The 18,227-nt window shown below is 35.2% G+C and overlaps 1 protein-coding gene across 3 annotated transcripts in view; it reads right to left on the reverse strand.

Moving 5' to 3' along the window:
* CACNA2D3 (calcium voltage-gated channel auxiliary subunit alpha2delta 3) overlaps window positions 1-18,227 on the reverse strand; it is a 445,975-nt gene that overhangs the window by 79,103 nt on the left and 348,645 nt on the right. For all 3 annotated transcript variants that reach the window (XM_086618882.1, XM_086618881.1, XM_086618879.1), the window contains 9 exons: window positions 17,905-17,976; window positions 17,611-17,672; window positions 15,661-15,728; window positions 13,809-13,854; window positions 13,558-13,655; window positions 12,657-12,750; window positions 10,989-11,084; window positions 9,564-9,685; window positions 8,921-9,001 (listed from right to left, as the gene is read on the reverse strand). In XM_086618882.1, the coding sequence (XP_086475008.1) occupies window positions 8,921-9,001; window positions 9,564-9,685; window positions 10,989-11,084; window positions 12,657-12,750; window positions 13,558-13,655; window positions 13,809-13,854; window positions 15,661-15,728; window positions 17,611-17,672; window positions 17,905-17,976 (739 nt within the window). The remainder of the gene's footprint in view (window positions 1-8,920; window positions 9,002-9,563; window positions 9,686-10,988; window positions 11,085-12,656; window positions 12,751-13,557; window positions 13,656-13,808; window positions 13,855-15,660; window positions 15,729-17,610; window positions 17,673-17,904; window positions 17,977-18,227) is intronic.

An 18,227-nucleotide genomic window follows, 5' to 3' on the forward strand; every position in this document is an offset into this window, starting at 1 on the left:
CGACTTTGATCTTTGAACTTGGCTGAAAGTGGCATGATAATAAAAATCATAAGAGAGTCTTGGTACTTCTTGGGTTTATATTACCTGAAACGTGACTGTATGCTCCCCAGATGAGACAGGCAGCAACATCAATCATCTGGATGTGGCAAGAAGCCATAATAAGGGAGAAGGAGTAGGAATTAGAAACCCATAATAAACAAACCAACGACTACATACTTCATAACTATCTCCAATGAAAGCTGCAGTTGCTCTCTTACTGGTCACAAAGGGATCCTTCGATGTTTTAGGGCTCTGTACACTAGGTGTTTAACTTTTTGCATTAAGCTGCCATCCTCATTTCAAAACACAACAAACACATTAGAAAACACTGTTAATATCTGGAAATACAGTCTACTGAGGGAAAAATAAATTAGTTAATTCACAGTACTTAAACTGGTATTAATGTATTCATATACTACATAATTGCAGCTTCATACTTGCAGAGCGTTACTTGAATTTTTCAAAAGCACCTGACAGCTTATCTGCTGCCTTGTTCTGCAATCAGGGATTTATTTTGCTAGCAGCAGATTTAGCAAAACAGCCCTAGAATCTGATTGCTATTAGATCACAAGGATCTTCCTCCCACTCAAATTACATAGTACTAAAACTCATTCAACCAAAGAAAAAATCTCAACAGCAAAGCAGAAGTCGAGAAGCAAAGAGCAGAATGTTCTATGCAATTTACTGTACGTGTTAATACTGTACTCGCTGGGATACGATTCTAGTTCACCCATCAGAGCTCTAGATTCCCTGAGAACAAGTGGTGAGGAAAGCCCAAGAATTAGATAAATAGGGGCCAAATTCTCAAGCCAACACTAGCAGAGAACTATTTTAAAAAACTCTGTTATTCTATTATCCCACACACTAATTCTGTATGGTAAAATGAACTGAGACCAAATACAAATGAATAGAAATGTGTGAATGGTTGTGAATATGCCGTCTAACTTCAGATTCCCTGTTCAGTCAATGGAGAGAGGAAGGATGTCACCACATGCTCTGAAGCATTCAGTGGAGGCGTTCACCGCTCTCTATGCATTACCTACAAACCATGTTTCCCAAGTCATGGCTCCTAACCTAAGTCTCCGAGTTCTTTAATGTTAGACTGTACAAATATACATTTCAATTTTCCTGAAACTGAAAACTTTAGTCTGTATACTAGTATTAGATTGATGAATACAACGATAATATTCAAAATGAACAAGAAACTCTGGAAAAACATGAACTAGTGGTTTTCCACCAAAGCATGAAAAGCATTTTGAGGGATTTACTAAATGCTACTGCTGAATATAATCTTCTGTGGCTTATAATGTGGAGTAAAGATTAAGTAAATCACTGTCTTGCCTGACAAGGAAAACATCTATTTTAGAACGCTTCGAAAATTTGGTTGGTGTGTCATTATGATGACATATTCATTTTCCCTTAGGCCTTCATACTAAAATGCAATTTTATAGATGGTATCATAAATTTTAGAGACTGTGTATGACAGTGACATTTGCTTTAATGTTTTTAATAACATAGTAATACCAAAGCAACACATGAGGGTAAAAAAAAAAAAAGGTATAAGAAGCACAGAGCAGATGTATTTATGTACTATTGTAACAACAGCAAATTTAACTACTTGTGATACATTTACAATATCTGCCACTCCTAAAAATATCAGTAGTTTAAACTACTTTTGATTAAATTATTTGGAGTCACTCAATGTGAGTGTTTTGGGATCTTGTTCAGAGAGATGTGCATGCAAACTCCATTTGAATTCACTTAAAAAAAAACTTGAATGGAGTGTCGAGGTCCACACAATATATAAATATACAATTATTAACACACATACACAAAAAAAAAAAAGAAAAAAGGGAATGAAGAATAAAATTTTTATATTGTAAAGGCATTTATTTTTAATGAGCACATCTTCCTCCATGAAATTATAAAAGAATCTTCCTTATTTAGAAGAAGCCTCAATTATTGGAAAACTTCGCAAGTTTATATTCACAAGTTTTCCTTTCAAACTGCTGTTCTGTAGAGGCTGATTCAAACAGGAAGTTTAAAAAACTGAAGTGTGACCAGTCTCACTAAGACAGATTTGTATTTTAAAGGTAATATGATATTTTGGATCTTTGCTGTTTTCAAGGCACAGTTTGAAATATCTTAAACAGCAGGATCATCAAGGTCACTTTCCTCTGGCCAGAACAGAAGCGTACAAAATTGCATGCCCTTTTTAACAAATTAGAGATAAATGAAATCTTTACCATATCTATTTTAGGTTATAGATGGGAAATAAAAAGGAGAACCTAAATCTTCAAATTGTGCCATTCAAAGTACCTGAGGGTTTTTAGCATCTTGACTAGGAATATTTAACATGGAATAAGTGAATTTGTTGTTATAAACGGTATAAAAAAAAGAACTATGAAGGTGATGGATGAGGACACTTGTAAAAAAAAATATCTCTAACCAGGGTTTGAAGAAAAAAACCTTGAACTTATGTATGGGCTGGTTATAAAAATAAAGGATCACCTTTGAAAACTTAAATACTGGAAAGGGAAAAGATCCTGGCTTTACTTAAGGATAAGTTGTTTGCCAGTATAAAATATGATATTTCTTTTTGCATAATAATGCTTTTTGGTAAAAACATTTAAAATCAAACTGTCAGTGAACAGAAGAGGATTAAGCTGCCTTTTCTTCAGATTCAGTAACACCTCCTATGCCAGACTACAAAGGCTTGATTACTATATTTTAAATATGTATTTTATTGTATATTAAAATAGAAACAATATATGCATAAAATAACACTTAAGTATGATCTACATTTTTAGCAGAAATCAGTAGTACTATTTTAAAAGGTGTTCCATAAACCATATGGACATGTTTCTTTCCAAGAAATCTTTTACGTGATAAATTATTTCTATTAGTCTTGCAACATTATTGTGTGGCAGAGAACAGGGAGTAACCTAACACTCATGCCCTTGCATTACGACACCATATACTATGGAATTAAGCACACCTGCCATGCATTTAAGGACAGATTCCCTGGAATTTTCTGTGTCACATCACTATACAAAGACAAGACACTATAAAAAGGTATGAATCATGGGTGGTAGAAATTATCTCTCATTTTCTTTTCAGCTTTTACTGCTTGGCAGCAGAGAAGAATGGCTGTGAGAAAAATTTGGCCATCCTTAAATGTTCTGAAATTAACAGTAAATCTATTCTCTTGAAAGGACTGCATGCAAAGTGTAACTATTATTCAACATGTTCAGGAACGGCAGAATCTGACCCTTATGGGTCTAGTACTCTAACAAGAGCTATAGACTTTTTGGTAACCTTCGCCACAGAAGATTCTGACAGTGGCAGATCTTCAGGTCATCTGTATGAGGAATGTTTAATACATAGATGAAAAACAAAAACACCAATCAAGAAGTTTGCAATTGTGAAGAAAAACAGTGTTCCTTCTGCACTGATTTCTCTCTTCTGTCCAAACAGAAATTACTGCAATCATCCTTTTCATGTAGCTTCAGAAGAGAAGAATGACTCAGGGTAGATTCACAGAGCTATGGCAACACTTGAATGCACATCCCAGGCAATCATTCTTCTTTGATAGAAAATGACTGTAAAGATGCCTGTACATAAGAACAACATGGATTTTTTTTTCTTTCCAGAATTACGCAGAATAAGAGAAATCTCCAGATTACCAGAGTACTTTCATTCCTCTCTAATTTAGCTACACTCAGCTTCCGTTAACCTACTTTTCCAGTTAAGTTGACATAGAGCAATGCTTGCTTCTCTTCAGAAACTACAGGTCTGACTGTATTGGTAAAGCTTTTATGTTTTTAAAATGAACAAATCAAAATATTACTTGATTTTGATTGAGAGACCACAGAAGAGCATGTGTGTAGAGAGGACTCATTTAGTGTGTTCTATGTCCTAATTTCAACTTTGATAAATAACAAGTCCAATGTAAAATCGATCATATATAAAATATTTTGGTAGAAAAAAAATATAAAACCACTTTAGATATTTCTTTCTCGTACTTTGGTAGAATAGAAAAAAATCATCTTTGCAAATCTACATTTTTATCATTAGGTGGTAACAGTAATAAAAAACCACCTGTTTTTCCCATCTAGTCATTATATCTAATAATTTTAAACTATTTTCTACTGTAACCTTTCCGTCATAGAAAGAACATGCTGATGACATTGAAACTAGGTTTCATCTCTTTTTCAAATCTATATAGTTAGGTCCTTTGCAACAAACAGCATAGCCATTTGTTAAAATGAAAAGACTGGGATATACAGACACTCAGTAACCTTATTAATCTTTAAGATGACTCACGTTCACACTATCATACTGCTGTTCCATGTCCTGCAATACTAGAAATGGAGGCACATTTATGGTCTTTCTGTGACATATTGGCATACCTCTTTGCATCATGGTCCTGGTTTCAGAAGAAAGAGAAAATACTTTTTTTTTTTTGTTGTTGTGAAGTGGGTCAAACCCTGGAAGAGGTTTCCCAGAGAGAGTGCAGCCTCTCCATCTGTGAAGACATTCAAGACCTGACTGAACACAGTTCTGGGCAACCTGCCCTAGCTCAAGATTCTGCTCAAGATCTAGTCCACTGTGATTGGACTAGATGATGATGATGACGACAATAATGAAGGGTCAATTTCAAACTTAACCATTCATGTATATAACTAGTCTGCACAAAAAATATGCACGAAAAATTAAGGAAAATCTGTACTTAATTTCAGAATTTTTAAGCAGCCTTGTATAGAAAAATAGACTGTTTCTCCTCATGTCCTTCAAACTCTAAATTTCAAATGACTATGAGACTAAGGACTGTGCCTGTGTATGATTTAATCCTTTATTCTTCTTACTAGGTGTCCAGAGCTTTTTGCTAAGCACTGCTATGGACTTTTTCAGTCACAGAATCAGAGAATGGTTTGAGTTGAAAAAGACCTTAAAGATCATCTAGTTCCAACCCCCTGACAGTGGCAGGGACACCTTCCACTAGACCAGGTTGCTCAGTGAGGCTTGAAAGTCCAGGTTCTGCTTGTTCTATGAAGAAAAGTTAAGAGATCTAGACGATTTTCATTAGACATGTTCTTCAGTGTTCTTTAACAAATTCTTACCCTGAAAAGATTACGTTAGGTCTGTTATCTTTAATTAAACATCCCAAGGGGTTAATTTTCTGTGTTTTCCATGAACAGCGATGATCTCTTTCAACACAAAGGGCTTTTAAGATTCTATATTGTACTGTGGCTTTTGAGCTAAAATGGACCTATAGAGAAGTACATATATGAAGGTTCATGCACTTTCTCAAAATCTCAAGAGAGAAGTATTTTTAATTTTTTAAAGATTTCTTTACTCCATGATGACTTTTCTTTGCTCTCTTCTGTCCCCATCTCTTGCTCAGAACTGTGTAGGTGAGTAGTATCTTTAAAAGTTTATTTTAAACAAAATAATAATGATGAAACCATCACCTTCCCCTAAAAAATTGGAAATAAAAAGAAATATGTACATAACATATAGAAGTCCTATGCTGCACTTATCCAGAAGGCCATATACTTAGTACTTGAAAGTAGAGATTCAGATAAAGGACCTGGAATGAGTTCACTCATCATGCAATATCAAAGGTTACAAGACTGTAATGCTGAGTTCTATCAACAGTTAGCATGAAATGTACTGCCTTTCACATGAGCATCAGAAAAGCCAATTCAGTCTTAATTTGCCTCATTTTTAAAAGCTAGACTACTACCCTAATTCAGACATCCTATACTGACTGACTTTGTCTTAGTCACTGAAAAGAATACCAGTCTTATATGGATCTCATGGAATTTCAAGACTAAGGTGATTCTACAATTTTTAGATCATGTTGAGAAGAATAAAAATTAAATCCCACTATCTTTTATTCTCCTTCACATGGTAGTACAGTCAGTTTGAAGAAACTTAACATTTTAATGTAAACTTGATATAGGAGACACGGTAATAGGGATACTAAGACAAGGCAATTTTGAGCATAGATGTATTAAAATCTAAAAAACTCTGCATTCAGTACTATTGTCCCTTTCTCTCACGCAAATAAATTGAACTTCACATAAACAGTAATAAATATGATGCTACTGCACTTACGTATTAAAGACTTATCTCCTTATTCCACAGTTTCTCTAGAAATTTGTAATCATTTAAGTAAAGAAAAAAAAAATCACAATCTTAATTGAAAGAGGCAGGAGGGATTTTAAAAACAAATTACACCATTTTTTTTGCAATTAAGCAAACACATTCTGACAGTGAACGGGTATTAGTAGGTACAGATGGTGAAACAGCACCAGTGACACTCAAGTGCTCCATACTAAGTCTGGGGACTTATTGATTTTAGGATTTGCTGCCTGTATTAAAGAGTTGACTCTTCCCTATTTGCAACAAGCCTTAGCATCAATTTGCATATGAAGTCTGTTATAACTGATGTTTTTCTACAGAAACAGAATAAAAAAAAAAATTACAAAGAAAATAGAAGAGCCTATAAATTTTGTAGTAAGAGTTGGTTTTGCTACTTTTTTCCCCCTTGTGGGCAGGTCTAACTCAGGTTTCTATTTTATAATACTGTTCTAGTTTCTCTCTGCCAGTTTAAAACTCTTGTAGTGATGTGTAATAAACAACATTCTGGCAAAGCTTTATTTTCAGTCAAATTCCTCTAGGAAACACAGTGATTTTATATGAAATGTGTATCCCATCCTGCTGCTTTCTGTAACCCACTCAGACCAAATAGGAATAAGGAATACTTACTTCACACAAATTAAAATGAGATGTTTTGGCCAAATTTGAACTTCGATGTAGGTATTTGAAAATGTTACCTATAATCCTACTTTAGTCTCCCAAGTCTGGCTAATAAAAACTTCAAACTTCTCCAATTTACTACTGCTCCAGTTTCTCCCTCCAAATCCATTTTGCTTAGAATATCATCAACCTCATAATAAAACTTAAAAACTGAACTAGATGGTGGGTACTTTGGTGAAAGTTTTCTGATGGAAAAAGTAGGACTGACAAGTTGCATTTATAATCTCCAACTTAAAGAGGACAAGAATAATGCATACACTTGTTTGTGTCTGAACGGGCGTAGTGGCTGAGTGATACTTTTACAGAAAATGGTTTGTACAGATTCAAAGATGCCTCCCGCACCTCCCCCAGAAAAAAATGAACACATGCAACCATACAAGAGGTTTATTCAAAGCAAATTCTTAAAAATGCTTCATATTGAAAAAAAAAAATCTATCCACAGTTTCTAGAGTTTATAGAAATAAAAGTAGAAAAACACTGATGTGTTTCAGAATGTAAATACGCTGCTCATATTTTTCATTCATTTACAGATACAATGGAAATCTTTTACATGTTTTGGTATTAAAGAGCTTTGAAGACCCTGTCTTTATTATAGATAGAAAGCATGGGACACAAGTAATTTTGAATGTTCAATATTAAACATAATTATTGGGGAAATGGAAGCAACATCTGCATCTCTCTTTTATAATTACTATCAAAAAAAACGAACCCAGAGCTTGTTGACACAGTATTAGCATTGGTTACATGTGATACCTCCTCCAAGTCCACACTAAATTGCAAAACACTAGTCAGGAAAGAATAAATTTAAGGACGCTTGTTAACCCTACACATCTTACAGGTGATAGTAAACTGCACGATGAGCCTTTTATTAACGCCAAATGATGGAGCGCTCTAGAAATAACACGTCAACCTTCTTCATTGTACAGTGAATATTCTTAATTACATCTTTAGCAATCTGCAGATATCCGCATTGATGTTAGCTTATAAATGCTGTTTTATGCTTTAACAGGAGTATGAAGTCATAATTAGGATTTCCTGTTATATTATGGAAGAGTTCAAAAAGTTGTGAAGAATGTATTCACACAAACTGGAGTCAGAAGGGTGCTTTCCTATTGACCTTACAAAATCTATTATTATCAGTGGAGATATTCTGTGTTTGAGGAAACAGATTAGAGATTTCCCAATTATCTGTCACACTCCTGCTCTTTCTGGACAGTATTCACTATATCTTACTGCGTTTTAAATCATATTTTAAATATGAGAAAAATAACATGGTTCTTGCTTTGTGTGGTAGGTAGCTAATTTTCTCTGAGATAAGAGAGCTTGGTTTCTGCATAACAAACCATAAGACTTCTCTAAATTAATTCCTTCTTCAAAGTCAGCAAAGATTGTGAACTAGAGAAAACTGTTTCAGAAAAGTATCTGAACTTAAGTGAGGAACATTCAAAATTTAAAAATTAAGTACATTTTTAAATCTGAATGTTTTATCTCTAATCTGTAGTTGTCACACTTTACCTTTTAGTCTTTAGGTACTCTTATACTCTTGGCTGATAGACCGTAGAGCTTTGTTATTCAATTTACATGCTCTGATCAAATCATATCTCTGATAATCTAGACAAAATTATCACTTTGTATCATTTTTTATAGGATAAGATTTTCCAACCTGCAGACTGGGTGGAACATTTACACATCAGACACTCCTTTCTTATATTTTCTTTTCCTTAACACGATATATTCTCATTTATGATGATATAGATTGTGTCCACTAAAAATACTTCATTGATAATGGTTATTTCCATTAAGTCAAGCTCCATAGCTTGTAGGGAGCTTGGATAGTCAATTAAATAAAGGATCAAATTGTTAGGGAAAGGAAGCATTAAGTGTTCTCTAAACTGAGCCACTCCATTGTATCTTATATGCACAACTGCATCTTTCCCTCCTCCTCTATTCTTAAAGATTATATTCCTACATTAAATTCCTGCTAACCCAAAAGAGAAAGTGAGGAACTCAGACATTGCTTTTAAAAAATGAACAAAAACTACAACAATTTTACCTGCAACAACTGGAGATTTTCTGTCATCCAAAAGTTGAATAGCAGTGCTGGCTGTCACTACGTTGCTTTTGTTCGCGGTTTCTGCAGGGTATATTAAGAAAACAAAAATCAAATTGCAGAATGAAAAAATTGAGCTTTTTTTCCCCCTGGTTTGAAATAACAGTCCATGTGGATTTAGTGCTCAGAAAACAAGACAGTCAACATCATGTTCTATGCATGCACAGGACATACAGGCACTGGCATTTCAAAGTTCCTCAGCATCCCAACAACAAGCTTAAAACACTGAAATCAGTAATCAAGTTTTGCCTTCTCTGAGAAAAGTGGCAACAAAGGTGAAAACTGGTAGGGCTTCTCATTAATGTGAACACTTGCTCTGTTGGACTTGTCTTGCTTAAAATACTAGGCTGTAAGTTCAATTTGTGCGAATATTAAATGAAAACTGTTACATCACAACCTGAGGTTTCACTTGGAGCCCTGTAAAAGATGCACCTGGTTGAAGGATTGGTAAACTAGCTGCACATTTCAACGCATATTTTAGATTAAGACTTGAGATTAGCTACAGAGCCCACTCAGTACTGACATACTTTGAATCCTTTCAGCATCATATATGGCTCAGCATTTAGAGAATGACAAAATTATAGACCTGTACTAAATGGGATTGAATAGACAAAGCTCCCAGGTATTTGCTCTGCAGCTCTTCTGTACCAGAGTGGAAAATGGTCAGCATTAAAAATGTTCTCCTTATCTTCAGCTGTCAGGAAATCTCTTAAGAAAGAAGAGAGAAAGAAAACACTTGTTTGTTGCACGGCACACAATAGTTTCTAGCTTTGAAAGACACAAAAACCAAAATGCAATCTTCTGGGAAAGAAAACTGTTTTGGACAATTTTTCTAATACCATTTGTTCATTCAACAAAAGGGTTAACTTTAGCCCCTAATAATTATTTGTGACACACTTGCAATTAATTTTGTTGTGAAGAATGGAAAAAGTAGTAAAAAAACCAATAGTGCCTCTGAGTATCACTAAAAACATTTGTACTGATGTGTTTAAATAAAAGTGCTTAGTCTAAAAAGCCTTTTTCTGTCAGCACCATGCAAGAACAAAGTGGAAAAGGCACTAGAGATTCGGTAGTTTGTTGCCACTGGCATTCATTCTTTAGTAATGAAAAAAAGTAATTTAACAGTCTACTTTCCAAACAATATATAAGGGGTGGTAGTGGACAACTACATACTTTATTCTTCAATAATCTCTGGGAATGTTGACAGAAAAAAGTTTGCGCTGGTGAAGAGAGAAAGCATGGTCTCCACGCTGTTGTTCTGGTTTGTGGTCTGACGGTAAGAGATTGCAGGGCTATTGATTTCACCTGTCAGACTACTCACACTACAACAATATTTTGTGGTCAGATAAGCACCATGTAATTTTATATTCAATAAATTTAGTTTATCCTAAACATCAATAGCAGATTTTCTTTTACATGTATAATGCATATAGTTTTGCCTGACACTATCAAACTGCTGCCTGAAAAAGTCATTAAATATGGGATCTTATTTTATAGTTCTCCATTTTAAGAAACTTGTGCATCCACTAGACATCATCTTCTCCAAGCAAAATAGGAAACTCTTGAATGATGAGATCTCCTGATTACTCTTTCACCCAGTAAACTTCTGTCACTTGGCGTTATTTCAACATCAAAAAAATTTTCCACAATGACGCAAAATCCCTGAAAAAGCCTACAGATAACCATCCTATCTAAAAATAGGTAAAAAAAAATCATAATCTGCAGATGCAGCATATTCATAATTCTGCTCTGAAAAATAAAGATGCGAGGCTAACTCCAAGGGAATGGGGGCAAAGTAAATGTATGGGCTTCAGGTGCAAAATAGCTCATTGTTCCAAATGTTCAAGTCGAAGAAAGAATCTAAGGGATGCTGTAAAATCTATGTAACTTGTTCTACATATTTCAGAGCATTAGCCTAAAACCCTGGAAGAAATAGTAGATGGGCTTCCTAAAAATAAACAGTTTTTTTCTTCTTTTTCATATGGCTGCCAAGCATAGCTTTGTTACTTACTGATTAGTAAGCTGTTCCGGACCCACAAACAGGTTGATACGAGATAGTCCAGTCCGTGTTCCAAGGAAGGCAACCTCCACTCCCTTGTCAGAGTTTCTGAAATAGAGCAGAACACAAGCAAAGATAATGTTTCCAGACAGTAAACAGATAAAGCTGTATTACTGGTCACAGGAAGTACAAGTGTTCACATTTTTGAGAAAGACTATTTTAAGTGTAGTTCCCTTATTTATTTTTTTTAAATGCTGGGTTTTAAGTTAAAGTAACTCGAGTTTTGGAAAACGTACAATATAGAAATGGTATTTAGACCAAGAGGCACTAAAACGTGAAAGACTAAATCTGGTAGGATTTGTGGGGAGGGATTATATGGAAGCCATAGAATAAAAAGGTGTGGCCTAGCTATATACCAGCTATTTAATAATCACTGGCACCCAGTGATACAAGGAGAGGCAGAGATTCCAGATCTTGCTCCCAGTTCATTTGGCACTTCTGCGATACATCTATGCTTCAAGTCCCAGGTGTGGCTGTTGCTGAAGCAAGCGAAGACTAAGCCAGATTTAAATCCGCTAGCTCAGAGTCAAACACAGCTGCCACCAGGACAGACTTCAGCCTCTAGACCTTCGATAAAAAATGCAGCAGGTAGCTCAGGCTGAAGTCTGCTGCTGCATTGTTATCAGTACCAAGCTAGCCACTTTAAAACTAGTTCTCTTAGGGCTACAAGAACTTCAGTCATATTGCCACAAAACCAGAGATCACAGCCTTAGCCATCTTGCTGTCGCATACGTCATTCTTCAAGAAACGGCCCGCCTCATTAGTGTGAGTCAGAATATGAAAGGGGATCAAAAGTCTCCTGCTAGCATCTCTCTGCAGCTGTCTTCCTTGTGTTTACTGGATCTGTTATTTCACTGTGTAGCAGGATTCCAGGAAACCTTATGCCTCTATATAAACTCATCAATGTCTACAGTATATTTGCATGCAAAAATTTCTTATCTTTATCTTCTCAGAAGAGACTGGATAATCTTTAGTTTGATGAATCAGATCTTATCACATTGGTTTTACTCATTCAGTATGAGTATGTGGTTTACAACGACGTGTTTTTTTCATTCAGCTTTTAACAAATGGTTCCAATTCAGCAAAATCTAATCAGGATAATCTCCAGAACTGTCCTTCAACCACAGTGTTTCTTGCAAGCTGCTAATCTCAACACCTGTTTAATATATAAAACATCTTGCTGTTCAACACCTTAGCATATCATAACATAATTGAATTAAGTAACTATAAACTCTAAAAAGGACCAGCTAATCTCCTGGTTATCGATAACAGGAACCTAGATCCCTGTTAGTTCTAGAAAACAAACAAAACAAAAACAACAACAACAAAAAGAATTAAAGAAATTATTTATTTTACCAGTGTAAATTTTTCTATATATAATTTGTTCTGAGACAAATTACCAATTCCATCAACAACTTTGGTAAATTTTGCATTAAATTTCTCAAATACTCTAAACCATTTGTTAGTTCATAAGTTCTAGTTAGCATACAATTTAATTAGTTATATTGTGAAAATTGGGTAATCTTACAACTAGTGCATATGAGGATTCGTTAGGTATTCCACCAGTTCACCAACATAACTATTAAAAATTCACCCATGACTGACACAAAGCTTGCTTACTCTGATTTATTTAATGCTAGACTGGTCCAATAAGCTTCAATTGGTGCACTCACGACTGCATCAAACAGAACTTCCTGGATCAATTCTTTATCACCTATTACAATACATTAAAATGAGTAAACATATGTGCATACAGTAATTTTTGTTAGACGACCAAATAATTATTTTTTTACACTGTACTACATTTTATCTGTAATCTGCATTCAAAATTTTTGCACTATTAAGCATTTACTATGTTATATTACATGGTATTACCACAATGCATGTTTTCATATATCATTTAATTGCACTAACAACAATTTTAGATTAAAAAACAAAATATAATTCTCCACTTCATCTAACACACCCATGTACATGTTATCTAATGCTCGCATTTGCACAACATAAGGTTAAGACAATTAGATCTACTAACAGTCACAAAAGCTCTACATGTCTGCAAATAGACAAAACATGCACTTACCCATCTAATTTTTTTTATTCTGCTTTGCAGTTCAGAAATGCTAATTGCATACACATTCTCCCTCAAATACTCCTGAAATTTCTGGCATATTCTTCAGAGGCGTGATCCAAGGATTGATTCAGACCAATCCTATTTAACTTATAAAACCAGATGGAGCAATAATATTGCATAATAGAGCTACATCATCTGAACAAAAACTTGCATGTTTGGTTCAGGCATATTACTTACCATAAAAGTCAGAAATTTGTATCATCAATATCTTTATTGATACCCTGGAGAAAGCTCAACACCAAATGCAATTCCAAAGTGACATCAACCAAGCAATCCAATCTCAATTTATCGCTGTTTAAACTAAGTAGCTTTGAATTTTGCAGAAGGTTCAGTACAACAGTTTTCAGCTGAGATGAAGCCTATGACATGCATACTTAACAAAATACTTGCATTGGAGCAATGGCTCTTTTCCGGTGAGGTAGCGTTTAATTGCTTCTAACTGAGTCATTAGACGGTGCTCAGGATGTAAGTCAGTGTTGCAATAGGACCTGTGAATATGTCATCAAAACATCAAAATGTTAGTATGTATAAGCATGATGTCTCTTTGTGTTTGAACATAAAGAATGGGGCTCTGCAAGCACAAACCATAGGAAACCAAGAAGGGTAACAGACACCAATTTCATGCTTTGTTTAAGGCTCACCATTCATCTGCTAAAGATACATCAGGGTGTTCTAAATCATGTAAACCTGTAACAGGAATAATAATGGGTTATTTAGGGAGCAGTCTGGGTAACAGATGGTTATTTACATACACTCCATAACATAAACTCTTCCTTCTTGGAAAGTGCATTATTACCACAGTGTAATAAATTACAGTAAATGATGTTCAAATACACTTTAGGGTCTAACAAGCTGGCAAAAGCCAACTAAATCAGACCTGAAACTGAAAAGGTAGGAAAAACCTTTTCTGTGCTGATATGTTTAACTCATACAAATTGCTCACATAATATATTTGAAGTTCAGAAGAAAACTTGAGCAAAGAGAAGTACACAATGGTAAAAGACTCCTATTCGTACTACCTCCTTCTATTTGGCTAGTAAAGTTCTTTATGCTAAAGTACATACTTCTCATTCAATGAGAGTTGTTCTCTTTCTCTTTTCAAAATAAACCAACAAACCTCTTTAAAAAGAACAATTCCCTCAAAACTTAAGCACACAGCCCATGAACACAAACAGCAATTTACTGGATCGTTCAGAATAGGTTTATTGTGCTAATAGGTCCTCAAATGCTTGTAAATAAAAACTATATCATTAGTTATACAGCACAATAAAAATGTACTTTGGCAATTTTAAAATCTCTTAAAACACTTATCAATAGACAATAAGCAAACAGGGTTCAGAAGGCAGGGTCTGGGTTTAAAACCCCTAAGTACATAACAAACAATGACAGCTACAGTGATTAAGGAAAGCAGAGAAGTCAAAACTAGAACTACAATTACCGTCCTTGGGGAGGATAGTGAGATGTCAGTGAAGGTAAGAGTGGGAGCAAGGGAACAGTTATGGCTGTGTTAACATTTCTAGTGATGTATCTGGGAGAAGATATCAGACAGACTGGCTGAGATGTATGGCTGGATTAAAAAAAAACAGGTGAGAGGTACGTTGGGAACAGTTTGGAGAGCAAGCAGCTCCATGTCTCCTGCTGTCCACTTGTTCTATCAAGACATGTATTTTCTGTGCAAGTGACTCAAACTTTAAAGTATTTCTTTTTACATCTCTCCTGGGAAAAAGAATGTACTAATGTCCCAAAATACAGGTGAGGAATAAAGACCTGAAGAAATTAACTATCTTGCTTAACATCACTGACAAAACAAGCAGCAGAACTGAAAGTGGAGACTTTAGCATAAAATCAGGAAGCATTCCGCTACTGAAACATCTTTTGCTCAGCAACTGCTAAAACTTCTCAATCCTCTCTTTGCTCTGCTGAAATGTCTCTGCTGTTCCTTCATCTTCCGGAATCTTTGGTTTTGATCTTTTTGCCAAACAACTTCATCACCACTCACAGTTGACTCCTCCACTCATTTTAATTGTGGACTTATCAAAAAGTAAAACCATAAAGAAAGAATAGTTTTTCCCTCAGTTGCTTCTGCTGTTATTATAAAAATGCAAAATGTAAATCTCTGTAGATAGTGCCCAAAGTAGTTACAGCTCTGTAAGACTTCATGATGTATACTCTGTGAACAAAAAAGCCATATCCAGTGCTCTTAGTGGTCATTTCATTCACAAAACACAAAAAAATAATTAAAATTGGATCCTGAGTGATTCTCTGGAGCACTGAGAGAGGACGGAAGACAATGCCCATCTAAAGACGATTCACAAACAGTCTGACTACGCTAAATAGAAATGAGGGAAAAAAATCCCATGAAGTAGAAGATTTCTAAAGAAAAAAAAAAGTCTAATTCTCTTACGGAATCTACAGACAAACATACAAGCTTTAGGTCTACCAAATCAACAATAAAACTACTGTATAAGTAACATGAGAAGGAAGGTATCTTACCTTCTTCTACGGTTACATTCCCTCTGAAGAAATATTTTCCATGTCCTCTAGAGAGAGCCACACCTAAACTGTGCAAAGAAATAAAGCAGACCTTGAAGTCTGTGAGACAAACAATAACAGATATTCAGAACTATTTTAATTTCTAACATTTCCAGCTAATGTACTACGATTACCTTTAAAGTTGTTTGTTTCCAAAACTTCACTGATCATATTTATTGTTCAACTAGCTGCTTCAATGCTGTTTCAGTTCTGATGTGCCTGCAACAATCAGCTCTATTTATGTGTGCTTAGAGGTGCAGTAAACCATTATTCTCTGGCAAACTAATAAACAAGTCCCTCTAAGCTCACTGCTGTTCACCCAGCATGAGATTTCTTCAGCTGAGCCTTGAACATGCCCGTGGCCGTACAATGGAGACAATTTTTCATAAATCAGACTAAGCTGTTGAGAAACGACATAAGCGTGGGAATCAATGGAGCTACTGAGAGGAAAGAATTTCATATGCGACAACAGCATCATGACTCCTCCTGGACTCATTTTTCTGATTTGTATTTTCAGCTAGTTTAACTTTTTCACCTTGACTTCAGCTTCACAAACTCTCAAGAATTATGCACCTAGTTTTGGGTTAGTTTTTAGTCTACCATTTAAACTATTCAAGTTTAATGAATTGGCTGGGGGATCCTATGTCTCTTCTCATTAGACACAGAATACCTTCTGGCATTCAGTCATTCAAGAGGATTATATCAGGCTAGGAACCTGCCGGGAATCAGTAAGGCTGAAACTGCATGGACTGATACTTCAAGTACATGCAGAGGCGCCAACTCCAAGAATGTACCTACTGCAATCAACGACTCAATCTGGAAACGCGCTGAACACTACAGTTTATATTTTGATAAATGTTGCCCTTGCTGTCTTCCTGGATCTATACTCCTACCCATCAAAACTAGATACAGACCATGCTGAAAAAGGTAGGACCATTTTCCAACTATAACTCTGCCCTGAGAATCAGAACTCACACTGCTTGTATATATGTAGCTTCATATCCGTTTACTAAACAGGATACGAATGATGGTGTCACAGGAAAAAAAAACATACAACAAAATCAAACAACAAAAACCCTCACAAAATTAAAAAACACAACAAAAAACTAGCCAAAACAAGCAAAAAAAACCCCACTGAGTTTTCTATCCATGTGTGAATTTTAACTAGAATACACACATGCATTAGAGATCAGAGAAATGTGCCTATATTTTCTCTATGTGGAAATACAGCTCAAGTTCTGTGAAATGGTTCCATTGAAGAAAATTTCAGTTGAGTATTGCAACTGTCAGCCATCTGCTTTAAACATAAGATACAGTTAGAATTCTTTTATTAATGGATTATTTCTAATTCAAATATGGGCATTTTTAAAGTGACTTCCTGTCTTTGTTTTCTTTTTTTTTTTTTTCCTCCTAAAATGTATGCCAAAATAACACGGCTGACTTACTCAGTTTTAGTTACACAAATACACTGAAGGTAGTTCAGAGAAACAAAATATCCAAACCTCAAATTGGGAGTGAAATATTATCTCATTTTACATTACATTTTTGTTGTGGGAAAAAAAATCAAAATGGGGCTCAATATGTAGTTGCTTAAATGGATTATAGTATTTATAGCTCTCCAAGTACTTGCAAAAGCCTTTCGTTCAATGTAAACCTCAACTGAATATTTTTTTAATGAAACGTAAGCCATGACAAACACTGAGTTTGCCTGTGTGAGCTTGCACAAACTTTCCATCCCTGGAAAAGCTGAAAGGAATGCTGGTAGGCTCCTTTTCCTTGCTATTTTCAGCATTGTCCAGGGATATTTCATTGTCAACTTTTGCTGATGAGCTTTTAATGAGTTCACAAGCTCTGTACAAATGCAAGTCCAATGATTCTGATGAAAAGTCCATTTATTATGGTCGGCTCTACCTGAATGGAGTACCCTTGATGTCTGTATAATAGTAGTCATTTGTCATCACCAAAACCCGCTTCTAGATTCAGAACAAGAAAGTCAGAAGAGGAGGGGGGAAGAAGTTAGTAAGCTATAACAAATGTACAAAAGATCAAGTGGTTAGTCACTGATAAAATTACAAGCAATGTTTAAGTTCAGTGAGTGGAAAAAAAAAACCTGCAGTTAATCATCTTTACGGTAATCTTAAAAAAAAAAATTAAAATTAACTGCTTGCTTTATACTTAGTTGGAATAATATTTTATACATTGTACCCCTTTGTCCACTGTCTTCTTCACTTCCATGGAGAATTTCCCTGTTTTCCGATTCACCATTGCATTTCGGAGCTGAAATGAAGAAATGTGTGTCAATTTCTTTGTTTGCATTTTCTGTAATTCTTTCAACTCTGAGCTCTCTGGTATACTTCTTTGGTCTAAGCAGTACTGAATTTTCTTAATTTCTTCATTTTCAGTAGTTCTAGTACAGACTATACAACGCCCTCACAGATTTTACTGTTGACTGTATAGGCCAAGACTCCTGTTGCACAAATTCAGGCAAGTTGCTGAGGTACATAAAATAGGACCTCTCATCATCCTCT

Source organism: Tauraco erythrolophus, chromosome 12 (assembly GCF_009769465.1).
Source record: "Tauraco erythrolophus isolate bTauEry1 chromosome 12, bTauEry1.pri, whole genome shotgun sequence".
Taxonomy (NCBI): Eukaryota; Metazoa; Chordata; class Aves; order Musophagiformes; family Musophagidae; genus Tauraco; species Tauraco erythrolophus.